Source organism: Saccopteryx bilineata, chromosome 10, assembly GCF_036850765.1.
Source record: "Saccopteryx bilineata isolate mSacBil1 chromosome 10, mSacBil1_pri_phased_curated, whole genome shotgun sequence".
NCBI classification, from domain to species: domain Eukaryota; kingdom Metazoa; phylum Chordata; class Mammalia; order Chiroptera; family Emballonuridae; genus Saccopteryx; species Saccopteryx bilineata.
The window spans coordinates 81,712,220-81,729,127 of NC_089499.1; the positions used below are offsets into that span (position 1 = coordinate 81,712,220).

At 39.7% G+C, this 16,908-nt stretch overlaps 1 protein-coding gene across 11 annotated transcripts in view; it reads left to right on the forward strand.

Annotated features, from left to right (window-relative positions):
- Positions 1-16,908, forward strand: part of CFAP20DC (CFAP20 domain containing) — a 361,344-nt gene that overhangs the window by 275,210 nt on the left and 69,226 nt on the right. For all 11 annotated transcript variants that reach the window (XM_066245008.1, XM_066245006.1, XM_066245013.1 and 8 more), the window contains one exon: positions 9,864-9,925. In XM_066245008.1, coding sequence (XP_066101105.1) covers positions 9,864-9,925 — 62 coding nt within the window. The remainder of the gene's footprint in view (positions 1-9,863; positions 9,926-16,908) is intronic.

Genomic DNA, 16,908 nt, shown 5'->3' on the forward strand with positions numbered 1-16,908 from the left:
TGGAAATGCTCCGGACGTCTCCACAAGCACACGCACTCAGAACGGAAAAGACTTCCCTGAGGTAGCTACGGTTTCGGACAGGGAGTCTCAGAGGAAAGACCTGAGGGGAAGGCTGGAGGCAGGGGACTTACCACACCATGCGCCTAAGTGGGTGGAATGTCGGAGATCCTGGTTCTTTCTCGAAGGGAATGGAAAGAGGAGCAGTCCTTGCAGACTTCAAACTCCTCCCAGGTTTCAGCACCAAAATGTAAGGTATTTTTCCCTGCAGAGAAGGAAGGAAGGGGCCAGAGCTGCAAAGTATACAATAACAAAAGGCTTTATTAAGTACAGAGCACGCATCCCACCCGGAGAGGTTCCCTGGCCCCGAGGAAAGATGGAGGCCAGGGAAGTCGCAAGTGGTGACCTGCGTGGGGGATATTTAAAGGGTCCCTCTAGGATGGTCGAGCTGATATGACGTGGTGAAATCTCACTGGCTGGCAGATGGTCACTTTTTTCCAAAGGGTTTCTGCGAAGCCTCTTTTGGCGCGCTTGGTTGTGGGTGGTCCTAGCCAAAGTTCGCGGGCCTGACCTTTCCCATTATCCACCGACCTTACACCTAGATTCAAGAAAACCATTCCCTGTGTGCATGCTGCACTGTAATCAGATGCCCCAAAGCCACCATTCTTTCAGATTAAGAATTCCCATAACCTAATACCAAGTTTAAAAAAAAAAAAACTCATCACAGCATCCATCAAATGGCACACTGTGGAGAGTATTTGGAGAAAAACAAGGCAAGATGCACTTAATAAAATTATAAGCATATGGTGAGATTCTCAGACAAGCTATTTATGGTCTTGAATAACCTTTCAACATTATTGCCATTATCGTAGGTTTTTACATAACAACATGAAAATGTTGTCTTTACCTTTTAATATGGCAAGATTATCATATTTCCTGTTTCTTTATTTAGCCTTTATTTCTCTCCCTCACCCTCAAATGTCTATCAGCTGGATCATGGAAAAGCAAAGCTTCTTTGTGCTCAGTGATGGTTCATTTTATGTGAATGCGGTTTTCCCCTCAGTAGTGCATAGCAACAGCACCACCAAAAGGGTGAGGTCCCGAGTTTCTAGGACCTGTTCTCTTTCTTTGCTCATCGCATATCAGCGCTTTATGTGGTGACTGCTGGCTGCTATGTGTCTGATATATAATAAATAATATATTGGCATTTCAGGCTCTAATAGATCTCAATTTGTTTTGATCTACAGATTCATTTACTTCTCAGCTGGCTTTAGGTATGATAAGTTTTTTTAATCCTCCTTGAACTCAAAAGGTAAGCAGTTGATTGTGCTATGCTGCAGACAAATCAGATGATCAGATGTCTTATGCTACAATAGAAGTGATATACAAAAAGTGATATTAGAGTCAGTGTAATATCTGAGCTGTTAGAAGAAAATATTGAAATGTGAGAGTTGTTCTGTGTTTGGTGACTATGAAAGTCACCCCGTGAAAGAAACTTTCCTTGTTCTCAAAATATTGTCTATCTTATATTTATCCCAAATTCAGCAGTGTAGCCAAATTTATTTTCTTTAATTTTAAGTATAGAGTAACATGTAAGAATGTTACAAATGAATTTAATTTATGGTAAGGAGATAGTCTTATATATTTCAAATAAATGTATTTCAAGACCACTTTTATTTTTCCTGACATAAACTGGACTGAGTTTCTTGTATTTGTTATTCAAAAATTTAGGTATTCATCACTCCAGGTGAGCCCCTACCTGGATTAAGCATGGCACTCTGGTGGTTAGAGGGTCAACTTTAAAATATGATGACCTGGTTTCAAACTATGGCTCCACTGTTTTCTCGCTGGCATGACCTTGGGTTAACACCCAGTGTTTGAATTACCTCTTCTGTTCAATGGAGTTGTCAATCCTCTCTATTTCACTGAATTACTGTGAGAGAATATCTGACCAGGATATAATATAGAGTAAGTTCTCAGGAAATATCAGTTACTGCCATTATCATTATTGTCATGTGTTACTATTTCTTGGCTTCTTCTTATGGTATTCTCTAAATATGGCTGAATTCCAAAATCAGAAAATCAATTTTTTTTAACTGGTGCTTTTAAAAGATGGTGCCTACCTAGAAATAGTAGAAAAAGGCTTGCTGCTGTATATGGGTAGAAACATATCTATTTCCACTTGTGGACAGGGACATCTGGCTTGACAGCCCATAATATTCTCCCCATCCCCACTTTACCATGGTTAGAGAGCTTTAGAAATCATTAGGCCCATTCTCATGCATTTGGATTTGGGCCTAGGAAAACAAAAAGACCTCATCCAAGTGAAAGGTCTGCCCTTTCAAAGAATGAAAGCAAAATTATAGGAACTGAAACATCGTGAAAGAGCTCCTTAGCTGCATCATTCCCACAGATGCTTCCTGTCCCTGAGTCTCATTATGAAATTGGGAAACAGGTACAGAGAAAGGGAAATGGGTCACCCACTTTGTATGACACTACAAAGCAAACTTGCATTTTTCCCCAACTGAGTCATTAGCAATTTGGGTTTATAAGTCAGTCTGTAGCCATTACGTGTGTCAATTGGAGTGCTCTGCCATGATATGCTATTATTAAATTTAAGTTGCTTATTGAATAAAATATTTTGGCTAATAACTTTGTCAGTTTTTAATAATACAAATTAAGTTAAGGAATCAGGTATTTAGACCAGGTTACACAGTCTCCAATTACCTTAAGTGAATATTTTTACTTACCTCTCTGTCTATGTCTATAATCCTTACTACTTTGAAAAGTTTCTACTAGTTATTTTTTTTGTTTTCTTACACTTAAAAATCATTGTAACTATGAGTCCTTTATTAATTGTGTTCCCTTTTTATTTCTGTGTCATTGGATCTGTTTTATATAAACATGAGCAAAGATGGAAAGGGCTAGTCTGTGTCATCTGAGTGACAGCTGGGTCACAAACAACATAGGATTTTGTAGCCATTTCATTTCTCCAGAGGATGGAGTAAAGCATTTGATATAAGGGAGTTGGGAACAGATATAAATAGAATTAATGGGATAAAATTAAGAAAATAGGAATTTTGCCTGACCTGTGGTGGTGCAGTGGATAAAGCGTTGACCTGGAAATGCTGAGGTCGCTGGTTTGAAACCCTGGGCTTGCCTGGTCAAGGCACATATGGGAGTTGATGCTTCCAGCTCTTCCCCCCTTCTCTCTCTCTCTCTCTCTCTCTCTCTCTCTCTCTCTGTCTCTCTCTCCTCTCTCTCCCTCTCTGTCTCTCTCTTCCTCTCTCTCTCCTCTCTAAAAATGAATTTAAAAAAAAAAAGGAATTTGGCTGAATATCAGGACTGATGTTTACAGAGTTATAGAAATGCCTTGGAAAGTACCTAGGCAAGGTCCATTCCCTGGAGACCTGCATGCAGCAGCAGTACTGGAGTACTAATGGCAGTATTACTAGGAGTATTTCTGCACCAGTGTGAGTTGGTCTGGAGAACTTGCTAGGCACTTTGCATACTAAATCATAGAACTAAATTTCACTTGCAAATTGCTAAAAGTCTTATTTCTCTAGTTAGATCAAATATGTCTTATGACATGTTTTTCCTTCCACTGTTCTCCCAGATGTTGTTTCTTATTATTGAAATGGTGATGCGTTAATAGTGATTCAATTACCAAAGTATCTGAGTACATTTAAATTCATGGTGCATCATGGATAGTCAGGCTAAGTGACTATGATTATCATACAGGGTGTTTGACTCAAGTTAAAGGAACACTTTCAAGACATTATTTACAGGGTAAGACATCTTACTCTAAATAAAGAATTCCCATTACCCATGTCGTTAATATTTAAGGACCCATTATAATAAGGAATATGTGGAATATAAGAACTATGTGTTGTGTATGTCCAGGCACCATGGTTATACTGTTTTTTTCAGTTGGTATAGCACTGTAGGGTCACATTATGGATGAGAAAACATTAACACAAGCCCTATTGGGTAAGGAACTAACTGAAGCCCTTTAAATGCAGTTGAAAAATGTATACCAAATTCCAACTCATAGTAAAGTGAGAACATTAAAAATGATTTTCATATTACAATTACATGGTTATTAATCACATAAGAAAAATACTTTGAGCTAATGTTGGAAAAACAGAATTTGTATAGGTTATAATGGAATTTTCTCCTTTTATAGAACAAATGAAAAACATCAGATTCTTTTTTTTTTTTTTTTTTTTTTTTTTTATAATTTTATTTTTTTAATGGGGTGACATCAATAAATCAGGATACATATATTCAAAGATAACAAGTCCAGGTTATCTTGTCGTTCAATTATGTTGCATACCCACCACCCAAAGTCAGATTGTCCTCTGTCACCTTCTATCTTGTTTTCTTTGTGCCCCTCCCACCCCCTATCCCTCTCCCATTCCCCCCTCCCCCCCGTAACCACCACACTCTTATCAATGTCTCTTAGTTTCACTATTATGTCCCACCTACGTATGGAATAATACAGTTCCTGGTTTTTTCTGATTTACTTATTTCGCTTCGTATCATGTTATCAAGATCCCACCATTTTGCTGTAAATGTTCCGATGTCATCATTTCTTATGGCTGAGTAGTATTCCATAGTGTATATGTGCCACATCTTCTTTATCCAGTCATCTATTGATGGGCTTTTTGGTTGTTTCCATGTCCTGGCCACTGTGAACAATGCTGCAATAAACATGGGGCTGCATGTGTCTTTACGTATCAATGTTTCTGAGTTTTGGGGATATATACCCAGTAGAGGGATTGCTGGGTCATAAGGTAGTTCTATTTTCAGTTTTTTGAGGAACCACCATACTTTCTTCCATAATGGTTGTACTACTTTACATTCCCACCAACAGTGTCAAAGATCTAAACATAAGACCTGAAACAATTAAGTACATAGAAGAAGACATAGGTACTCAACTCATGGACCTGGGTTTTAAAGAGCATTTTATGAATTTGACTCCACAGGCAAGAGAAGTGAAGGCAAAAATTAATGAATGGGACTACATCATACTAAGAAGTTTTTGCTCAGCAAGGGAAACTGATAACAAAATAAACAGAAAGCCAACTAAATGGGAAATGATATTTTCAAACAACAGCTCAGATAAGGGCCTAATATCCAAAATATACAAAGAACTCATAAAACTCAACAACAAACAAACAAACAATCCAATAAAAAAATGGGAAGAGGATATGAATAGACACTTCTCCCAGGAAGAAATACAAATGGCCAACAGATATATGAAAAGATGCTCATCTTCTTTAGCTATTAGAGAAATGCAAATCAAAACGGCAATGAGATACCACCTCACACCTGTTCGATTAGCTGTTATTAGCAAGTCAGGTAATAGCAAATGTTGGAGAGGCTGTGGAGAAAAAGGAACCCTCAAAAACATCAGATTCTAATGGGGTCAAGTTAAGGTTTACATTGGATGTGGTTCTTACCTGTGTTTTTTTTTAATCAATAAATTTTTATTAATTTTAATGGGGTGACATCAATAAATTAGGGTACATATATTCAAAGAAAACATGTCCAGGTTATCTTGTCGTTCAATTCTGTTGCATACCCATCACCCAAAGTCAGATTGTCCTCTGTCACCTTCTATCTAGTTTTTTGTGCCCCACCCCTCCTCCCTCCCCCTCTCCCTCCTTCTCTCCCACTGCCCCCCATAACCACCACACTCTTGTCCATGTCTCTTAGTCTTGTTTTTATGTCCCACCAATGTGTAGAATCCTGCAGTTCTTGTTTTTTTCTGAATTACTTATTTCACTCCTTATAATGTTATCAAGATCCCACCATTTTGTTGTAACTGATCCGATGTCATCATTTCTTATGGCTGAGTAGTATACCATGGTCTATATGTGCCACATCTTCTTTATACAGTCTTCTGGGTTTTTTTACAGTGATTAAAGCCTTTAAGCAAACTCTTGGCCAATACTGCAAGAATCCATAAAAGAGTAGTGTCCTTAACAAGTTCACCAAGTCCAAGTTGGCCCCAACACCATGCCAAGTCCCTGATAAATGCAACCCAAACCCAGTTCAGTCTGTTAGGAACTGTCCCAAGGAGCAGGAGTCCAGGAAAAGTCCACATCCAGGAAAAGTCTGCATGGCACTGGAAGTGTTGTCACAATTCTATACTTTGCAGCTCATGTCCAAGTCCCAATGACCACTGCTTCTAGCTGGTAATGACTCAGGTAGACTGGAAAAGCCATCTGCAGCATGCATGGAGATGGAGCTTCTGTTCTTCTCTGCCTGGAGAGATGAGACCAGGTTGCTTTTCCCTGGAGCTCTGCGACTGTGGCATGGTAAAGAGAACCTTGGGATACACTAAGCTGGGTGGCAAAGGTGGATTCATAATAGCAGTTGGCAAAAGGGGGAAAGAGAGCTCTAAATTAGGAGTAGGTCCCAGCATGAAACATGAGTGGGGCATTGAGGTAGGAGGAATAAAGGAAACACTATATATTAAACAAAGCAGCAGAAAATAGGACTCTCAACACCCACAACAGAGATCTTCGAGGGAAGAATAAAAAACCTGACTATTCAGGCAAGACATAGTTAAGTGGCCCTTGTGCAAATGAGATCAGTTTACCTGCTTCTTGGAAGAAATACCCTATGCTCGTCCACAGTGTCATAGATGGGGTCGACGGCCCTAGGCACCTTCAGCCTTCAGTGGCAAACCCCAGCATTCTGGGCAAGGTTAGGTCATAAGAGCAAGGCTGGAAGAGACTGAACCCTCCCTTAGAGGAGCAGGGGGGAAGCCTACCTTCTAGTGTCCCTGTTTCCTCACAGCAGAGGTATGTAGGTCTGGCAGGCTTTAGCTCAATGACTTTCCTTTCCACTATTGAAGCAGGACCCAGATGGAACTATGAGACCTCTTTGGGGTGTTGGAGCCTTTAAGGGCGTATCCTAAAAGCTGGTAGTTCCCCTTATCTCTATTGGGCTTTTTCTGCCTCTTGGTATCTTAAAAGCCATGCTTAGAATATCTCGCTGAGGGGTTTGAGGATCCCCATCTGCCTATATAAATCTTTTCCATATATCTGGAGCTATTTGGAAAAAGACAAAACAGTGTTATTAGCTGGATCAAATGAAGAAGGTAGTAGTTTGCAGGAGAAAAAGATTTGGCATCTCCTGTTCATCAGCATTCAAAAGAAATTTAAAATTTTTTAAGTAAAAAGCATGGTATGGTAGACCCATAGAAGTTCTAGGATATGACTCCCCCCGTTTAAATTTTTTTAAATTGACCTTAAAATATTTGCTGGGTACATTTTAATAATACCTTGACTTTAAAGATTGTAAGAAATACACATAATTCAAAAGGTTTGACAATATACAGTAAATGCTTTTGCTCCACATGCAAGAGCATTGTCAGTTTAACCAGTTTAGGAAATCCAATAATAGAACAATGAATACAGACAATGAGCTATAACATGCTTAGCAGCCTCTCCTGTTCTGACAGAGATTACTTTAAATCCAGAATAGGTATCCACAAGATAACCTGGACATGTTTTCTTTGAATATATGTACCTTGATTTATTGATGTCACCTCATTAAAATTAATAAAAATTCAGGGACTTGGCATGGTGTTGGGGCCAAGTTGGACTTGGTGAACTTGTTAAGGACCCTACTTTATGATGGATTCTTGGTGTATTGGCCAAGAGTTTGCTTAAAGGCTTTAATCACTGTTAAAAAAAAAAAAAAAAAAAGAAGACTGGATAAAGATGTGGCACATATACACCATGGTATACTATTCATCCATAAGAAATTACAATTCCTAATGTGGACATAGGACTGTTTGCCAAATGAAGGTATATGAGTAACATCCATTTGCCAAAGTTGTCCTGATAGGGGTCCTTGAGGGTTAACTCCAAATTAAGGGACAGATTGTAGTATAGGACCCCTTGAACAGGATTTCACAATCTGCCGTGCTGCTTCCCGAGAAAGTTGAAACTGTTTACCCAGGGCTGCAGCGCTCTGGTGATGAATAGTATGAGACTGAATTGCTCGATCTGTCATGGTTACTCCAAATAATTTTCTTTTGGGTAGCTTGATCAACAAGGGCATTCCCTTGTGCTAAAGCTCCAGGGAGCATGGAGTGAGCTCGAGTATGTCCTATAAACATAGAGCTCTGTGTTGACATACCAAGTCTTTGAAGAAGGAGGAAGTGCTGAAATAGTTCATCAGCATTTGTCCCTAAGACCACAGTCTTTATAGTGGAAACACCATAAGTAAATATTTCCTGTCTGTATATAGATTAAAAGGGGAATATGGCAAATGCTGAAAAGCCATGATAATGGCATATAATTCTAGTCTTTGAGCTGATTTTAAGTTGACAGTTTCAGTATAAAGTCCATTGATTTGCAAGAGCGATTTTCCATTTAGTGGAAGTTTCCCAGAGCCATTGTTGTTGATCCTTTGAAAAAAGGAACAACAATAATTTTGAGGCTCAAAACCTATAAGCTGTAAGGGTCGCCTATGCCCCTTGATAATCCAGGAGGCAACAAGATCAAAATATGGAAGTGTATTCCATGGGCTATTAGATGGTTCAATGTGCCCAAGCTGTAGCTGCTCTTGTACCAATTGAGCAGCTGCCCTAAGTTTCTCCTGAGGAAGGGGCCATTGGTCTACCCATGCAGGATTATCTGATTTCCAAGTAATTGGGTCTGCACAATGCATTATTGAGGTAGCTGGAGCTACCAAGTCCCCTATGCTAAATTTTGATATCCTAATGCATACCCTCTGGTATTGGGTGCCACTTCTATGGGGGTGAGAATTCCTCGCTGTTCTTTCCCTAGACCCTTGGTGGGCAAAAATCCCCGATCAAGCATCTGAGTACTGACTAATAGCTGTGTTTTGAAATAGTAACTTAAAGGTTTCTTGTGAAGGGGAAAACTGAGATTTCGCATTTTTGTTGGATATTGGCATTACCTTTTGTAGTTCATTGATTAATGCATGAGGTTTTAGTATACATTTGGGGGAAATGACCGCCTTGATCTAAGGTTTACATGTGTAATTTCATTAATGAAAACATTAGTTTTCCTTGCAAACTTAGTAACATTGAGATATAAAGTTATATTCTAGATCTCCTGGTCATCAAGTTATTGCCTATACTTGCTATACAGCATTATACCCACAAGATATCTTGTTTTGTTTTGCTATATTTGGAAATATCAACCAATGTTAACAGCATAAATTTCAGCCCTGGCTGGTTTGCTCAGTGGTAGAGTATCAGCCTAGTGTGTAGATGTCCTGGGTTCAGTGCCCTGTCAGGGTACACAGGAGAAGCAACCATCTGCTTCTCCACCACCTCCTAACCTCCTTTCTCCCTCCTTTCTCCCTATCCCCCGCCCCCCCCTGCAGCCATGTCTCAATTGATTCAAGTGCATTGGCCCTGGGCACTGAGGATGGCTCCATGGAGCCTCTGCCTCAGGCACTAAAAATACCTCGGTTGGGAGCATAGCTCCAGATGGGCAAAGCATCAGCCCCAGATGAGGGTTGCTGGGTGGATCCTAGTTAGGACATGTGCAGGAGTCTGTCTCTCTATCTCCCCTCCTCTCACTTGGGAAAGAAGAAAAAAATAACAGCATAAAATTACACAATGAGAAGAATTCTACCATAGATGCTGTCTAGTCCAGTGACTAGATATTGAAATAACTTGTGTTTTCTAATATACATCACTTTGTTATTTGCTTGATCCCCAAATAGCCTGCAACTGCTCTATAAAATAAGCCAGCCCCTTCTTGCAGAGTGTTTCTTTAGAAAGAGCTATCATAATGAGAGTGCATGTGAAAGTATATGCAAGGAGCATAATGCTGATTAGTTACTCACAAATATTTTGTCTCTTACAGCCTGTCAACCAGGGTCGCCACTATCAGAAAGAAATGAATCCACCTTCTCCTTCTAACCCCCGGTAAGAATCATGAACAATTTAAATTTCTTACTTAAAGATTAGTTAGAAGATTGTGCATTTTTCCTTGGTTTCATGAAATTGGTTTTCAAAGTGTCCAAAGAAGTTTCCAGAGTTCCTTTTTTTAGAAGTCTTAGTTTGATCTACTTTTCTTATTCAGACTATGGTGTAGTGGTTAACAGCCCACCTACGCTTAAATAGCACATCTGCTGTGTTTTTTTTTATTTACTAGCTGTGGGACTTTGAGAAAGTCATTTAACTCAAATTCAGGCATAATATTTTCATCATAGTGTTTTGGGGAGGATCCAATTAATTAAATGAATTAATATATGTAGCACAATTCCTAGCACATAGCAAGCTCTCTTTAAGTATTAATTTATTCATTATTAATCTATTGGCTTAGATATTTCATTTTAATAGGTATTTGATGTTTAGTACATGTTAGGCATAAATCTTTAAATTTATCAAAGTAAATTGTACTAGTGTAAATGGCCATACATTTTTATAATTTCAAAATTTCATAGCCTCAAAATCCTTTTATTATTTTAAAAATGTCATTGACATTTGAGTTATTTGTCAATATAGAAAAACTTCATTGGCCCTGGCCAGTTGGCTCAGCAGTAGAGTGTTGCCCTGACGTGTGGATGTCCCAGGTTCAATTCCCTGTTAGGGCACCCAGGAAAAGCAACCATCTGCTTCACCTCTCTCCTTCTCCCTTCTTTCTTTTTATCTCTCTCTTCCCCTCCTGCAGCCATGACTTAGTTGGAGCAAGTTGGCTGCAGGTGTTGAGGATGGCTCCATAGCCTCACCTCAGGCACTAAAATAGTTCAGTTGCTAAGCAATGAAGCAACGGCCCCAGGTGGGCAGAGCATAGCCCCATAGGGGAGTTGCCAGGTGGATCCTGGTTAGGGCGCATGCAGGAATTTCCCTCTCTGCCTCCCTGCTCCTCACTTAAGAAAAAAAAAAAAGACATTATTTCAGGCTCATTAGGGACAAGGAAATCTTGTCCCAAAGAATTTCAGATTCAAAATATATGTATACATAGTATCACAGGGCTTTTTAACAAATAGCTAAATACCATATTTCCCCATGTATAAGATGCTCCCATGTATAAGACGCATCTTAATTTGGGGGCCCAAAAAAAAAGTATTACATAAAGTTATTGACTCAAATTTATAAATTATAAATATCATACAACTCCTCATCTATGCAAAAAAAGCGGGAAATGCAAGTAAAAAAATTTGCAACCACTGTATAAGATACACCCAGTTTTTATTGGGTTTTTTTAAGACACCCAGTTTTTAGACCCCCAATTTTTTCAGAAAAGGGTGCGTCTTATACATGGGGAAATATGGTAAACTAGTTTATCTGTATAAATCAGTATTACTTTATTTCTATTTATTATATACTAGGAATTTATTATAAATCAGTCTTTCTTGAGCTTCATGCACAAGGTATTAGTTATTGTAATGCATCTCATTATCCAAATGCATCTCATTTTTAAGCTCTTTCACCTGTACTGTGGTTTATCCCTTGAAATGGGCCCCAGAGTGCGATATTTATTACGTGGTGTCTAAATTAGGCTCATTGGTTGCACATATTAAAAACAATTTAGCTGGTATTAAAAGAAAGAGAGACAGAGCCTGATGGTACAGTGGATAGAGCATTGGAATGGAACGCAGAGGACCCAGGTTCGAAATCTCAAGGTCACCGACTTGAGTGTGGGGTCACTGGCTTGAGCCCAAAGGTCACTGACTTGAAGTCCAAGGTCGCTGGCTTGAGCAAGGGGTCACTCACTCTGCTGTAGCCCCCCGGTCAAGGCACATATGAGAACATAATCAATGAACAACTAAAGTACCGCAACTATGTGAAATTGATGCTTCTCATCTCTCTCCCTTCCTGTCTGTCCCTATCTGTCCCTCTCTCTGTCTCTCTCTCTCTCTCTCTCTCTGTCTCTGTCACACACAAAAAAAGAGAGAGACAGAGAGGACAGATTTATTATGTAAGAATATAGGGACATATCCTGGAGCCCAAGGGTATCCAGGCCTCAGGAGGGGCTGAAACTTGCTCCCTCTGCTCTGCTTCATATATGAGAACCAGCTTTGCCTGCTTCCAGTCACATAAAGCTGTCTAACAGCTCTTGAGTTGACATATTACAGTTCAAGATATATGCTGAAACTTGCAGGCTATGTCCAAATCGAGTTCTTACTTTCCAGGAAGGAGACTGTGATTGACATAGCTTGGGCCAAGTGACCACATCAGGTCTGATCAGCAATGAACAGCAAATCAAAGCCAGGTAAAACTACCATGGCTAGGCCCTGGCCAGTTGACTCAGCAGTAGAGCTTTGGCCCTGCGTGTGGAAGTCCCAGGATCAGTTCCCGGCCATGGCACACAGGAGAAGCGCCCATCTGCTTCTCCACCCCTCCCCCTCTTCTTCCTCTCTATGTCTCTCTTCCCCTCCCATAGCCAAGGTTCTATTGGAGCAAAGGTGGCCTCAGGCACTGAGGATGGCTCCATGGCCTCCACCTCAGGCACTAGAATGGCTCCAGCTGAAACGGAGCAACGCCCCTGATGGGCAGAGCATCACCTCCTGGTGGGCATTCCGGGTGGTTCCTGGTCAGGTGCATGCGGGAGTCTGTCTGACTGCCTCCCTGCTTCTAACTTCAGAAAAATACTAAAAACAAAAAAAGAACCAAAAAAAAAAAAAAACTAACATGGCTTTCAAAAGACAACCTACACACACAGTTTGCAAGACTTATAATAGGGCTCAGAATATTTATGACATAGGTAGAGTGTTTTTTATTAGGAATCCCTTATAAATGTTCCTGGTCTATACACTTGATCATTCTTTCCTGTTATTCAGTAGAGGGAATTGTCACTATCATAGATACAATAATAGGTTCAAAAGTGAGATGGTAATTTTAGTATATTTGAAAACGTGTTTTAACATAGTTAAAATCAGTTTTCTCTTGATATGTGAATATGTCACCTGCAATTATACTGCTCATCTAGATTAGACTAACAAACTCTTTATCTATACATGCATAAAGTTTCAAAGTAACTGGAAATCCAACTTTGGTCCAAATTATAACAAAGTCAGAATTTGTAGTCTGAACAAATGAAAGTGATAGTAAGACATGTTAAAATGTATAACTTTCATTTCAGTAAAAGGAGAAAAGGAGTCTAATTTTTATCTGAATTCTGCTACTAACACAATAAATGATCTCAGACAAGCCTCTCAATCTGTCCAGATCTCACCTAATAATATGAACACCCTCATGTGTAATAGAAAGGATTTGAGTTACATGCTTTCAGAAGTCATCCCCAGCCTGTGACTTTAATAAGACTCATTATAGATTTTACATATGAAAACCAGTTCCAGTACTGAAAGGAACATTGCCTTATATAGAAAACATAGTTCATAATATTAGATGAATTAATTATTTAGAGGTTATGTGTGGCTTTAATATCGCTTTAAAATTGGATTCTTAACAACCCAGGACAAACTGAGTTGTGTGGCTCTGGAAGATCACACCCATGATCTTCCCCCAAAACTGACCAGTATCTCCCCTGCTCCCAACTCCCAGCAGCCCTGCCCTGGTGAGATACAGTTCCTGACAGACTTTGAGACAGACTGAGTAGTGTGGCTCTAGGACAGAAAACAAATTTCCCTCACACCACCCGACTGGTACAGAGCCTTCCTTTCACATGGCCAAATCTTGGTCTTTTAGGGCCTAATAAACTCTGCTGGCTTCACCCTGACTACTCCTTGAGCCCCCACCCTACCACAAAGCTATGTGAACACCCAGAGCATGACAGCTAGACTAAGTATACCCTTGGACATTTGTTCAGGGATCTCAGTCCCAGCACTGGCACTGAGTTTGAACCTATCAATCTGGAGAACACCACTTGTCTCTACCTGGTGATTCACTGAGAACCTACCATATACAACTCAAGTACCACTGGAGGCTCTTTTAATGACTCAGCCTAACAGGCAGCCAAATAGTGAAGTCAGGTAGAGATGGATCTCAGGGATTCCTGGGCCTTTTGCTGGCCTGGCCCCAGGCCTGGTGCTGGTAAAAACCAGTCTTGGCTTTGATCCTTCCCACACATACCCAGGCCCATGAGAGGCAGCTATTAACCAAATTGCTTCATAGCTCCAAACAAGTTGCCAGGGCCAGTTACAGGCAGCATCTAACATTGGCCTGCACCAGAGTCCCTCTCAAGAGGTCCCAGAACCAACACACCCAGTGGCCAGCTTCAGACAACATCAAAACAAGATCAAATTAGCTTCACAAGCAGCATATTCAAAGGGAAATTTTGGCAAGCACTGAGGCAAATTCTGCTTTGTGTGGTCAGCACCTGCCCAGTAATCCATGCACTATGGTCAGAGTTGATTCTCACAATCAAGCAACCTGAGGGTTGACCCCAAACACAAGCAAGTCAATAGCAATCAAGACTCAATTACAACAAAAGGACTCACGTAACCCATACAAGGTTCATTTCTAGAACATACAGTGTATGTAATCAAGGAGACTGCACCATGGGGTCCCCACAGGACACCTACTACATAATGCCACCCTACCAAGACTGGGAGTCATAGCAGATTTGCCTAATACATAGAAACACACACACACGAGGCAGTCAAAAGGGTGAGACAAAGAAACATGCCCCAAATGAAAGAACAGGATAAATCGCCAGAAAAAGCTAAATGAAATTGAAGCAAGCAATTTACCAGATATAGAGTTCAAAAGAATATTTATAAGGATGCTCAAGGAACTTTGTGAAAACTACAACAACATGAAACAGACATGGAAACCATAAAAAAAGAACCAATCAGAAATAAAAATACAATGTCTGAAATGAAGAATTCACTAGAAGGAATAAACAGTAGGTTGTATGAAGCAGATGATCAAATCAGTGATTTGGTAGACTATGTAGCAGAACACACCCAATCAGAGAAGCAAAAAGAAAAAAGAATTTTAAAAAATGAGGATAGTTTAAGCATCCTATGAGACAGCATGAAGTAAACCAACATCCATGTCATGGAGTACCAGAAGGAGAATAGAGAAAACAAGCGATCAAGAACCTATTTGAAGAAATGATGACTGAAAACTTTCCTAATCTGGTGAAATAAAATAACATAAAAGTCCAGGAAGCAGAGAGAGTCTTAAACAAGATGAACCCAAGGAGGCCAATACCAAGACACATCATAACTAAAATGGCAAAGTTTAAAGCAGCAAGAGAAAGACAGTTGTTACCTACAAGGGAGCTTTCATAATATTGTCAGCTGATTTCTCAACAGAAACATTTCAGGCCAAAAGAGATTGGTATGAAATATTCAAAGTGATGAAAAGCAAGGACATACAATCAAGATTACTTTACCCAGTAAGGCTATCATTTAAAATTGAATGAGAAGTGAAAAGGTTCCCAGACATGAAAAAGCTAAAGGAGTTTATTACCACCAAACAAGTATTACAAGAAATATAAAAATGGGCTGCTTTAAGAAGAAGAAGAAAAAAAAGAAAAACAGAGGAACATAGTTAAAAGAATAAAATGGTAATAAATACATACCTATTAATAATCATTTTATATATAAATGGATTAAATGTTCCAATCAAAAGACATAGGGTAGATGAATAGATTAAGGAAAAATTATCCACATATATGCTGTCTACAAGTGATCCACCTCAGAATGAAAGATACACACAGGCTAAAAGTAAAGGGATGGAAAAAGTATTTCATGCAAATGGAAATTAAAAAAAAAAAAAAGGCTGGAGTAGCAATACTTATACAGGGGTTCCTCAAGTTATGGCAGTCTCAACATATGACCTTTCAAGTTTATGACTCTCACTCCCATAAAAATTTAAGATAAGTGAGACATGAGTGTTTCATCTTAGGCCATTTTCATCATACTTATGGACTATGTGGGCGAACTAGTTTGGTTGCATGCAGTGGAAGAATACACAGTCCTGTGGTGTTTGAGTGAGGGAGTTGGCGTCCTCCAGCAGGCTTACCTACACCATTTTGGACTGTTAAAGGTACAAATGTTCTATCTGTGTTGCTTTGGTGACTTTTTGGCCCTTATTATGGGTCCTAAATGAAAGTCAGAATCTTCAGATGGTAGTGCTTCAAAGAAAAGGAAAGCCATCACAATGGATGTCACAGAGCTACTGGCATCACATGGAGAGGAGCAGTCTGCTAAGGACCTCATTTGGCCGGAGAAGCAGCTGATTGAAGAAGAAAAGATAGAAACCCCCAAAACCCAAGAGATTTACTACCAAGGGTTTGGTAGGTTTTTCTATGGTAGAGGATGGGTTGGCAAAATTTCAGGCTGAGGACTCCAACGATGACAGATTCAGTAAGGTCTACAGAGCAGTTATGGATGCCTTACAATGCTATAGGCAGATTCTGGAAGAGAAGAAATCATCAACCTTCCAGACTAGCCTGGAACAATTCTTTGAGAAGGTAGAGAGGCCTGCAACAGATCTTCTTCCCTCTATATCAGCTGCTTCTTGAGATGAAACACCTGTAATACAGGTAGAATCATCTCCAGCATCTCCTGCATGCTCCTTAGACAATCCTGATTCACCTGACCCAGTATCTCCAGCACCTTCTGCAGGTTCTCCTGCCTCCCCAGCTTCCTCCTCCCAATAGGTCATTCTCTATCACCTTGCAATGTTCCTTCCAGCGTGCAAGCCAACCACAAGAATAAAAGTCAAGAATTTTTTTACACTCATTTTTTTGTCATTCTTTCTGTTACTACAGTACAATGTATAATATAGTATATATATTTATGTCCTTTTCCTTTTTCTATGGCTTAGTTGTGTTTTTATGGTCTAGATTATGATTTTACAACTGTGTTAGGATAGGTAAGTGACTTAGGCTAGGGTGTGTTTCAACTTACACAAAATTTGGGTTATGTCACTATTGTAAGAACAGAACTGTGGCATAACCTGAGGATCCCCTGTATCTGACACAAGAG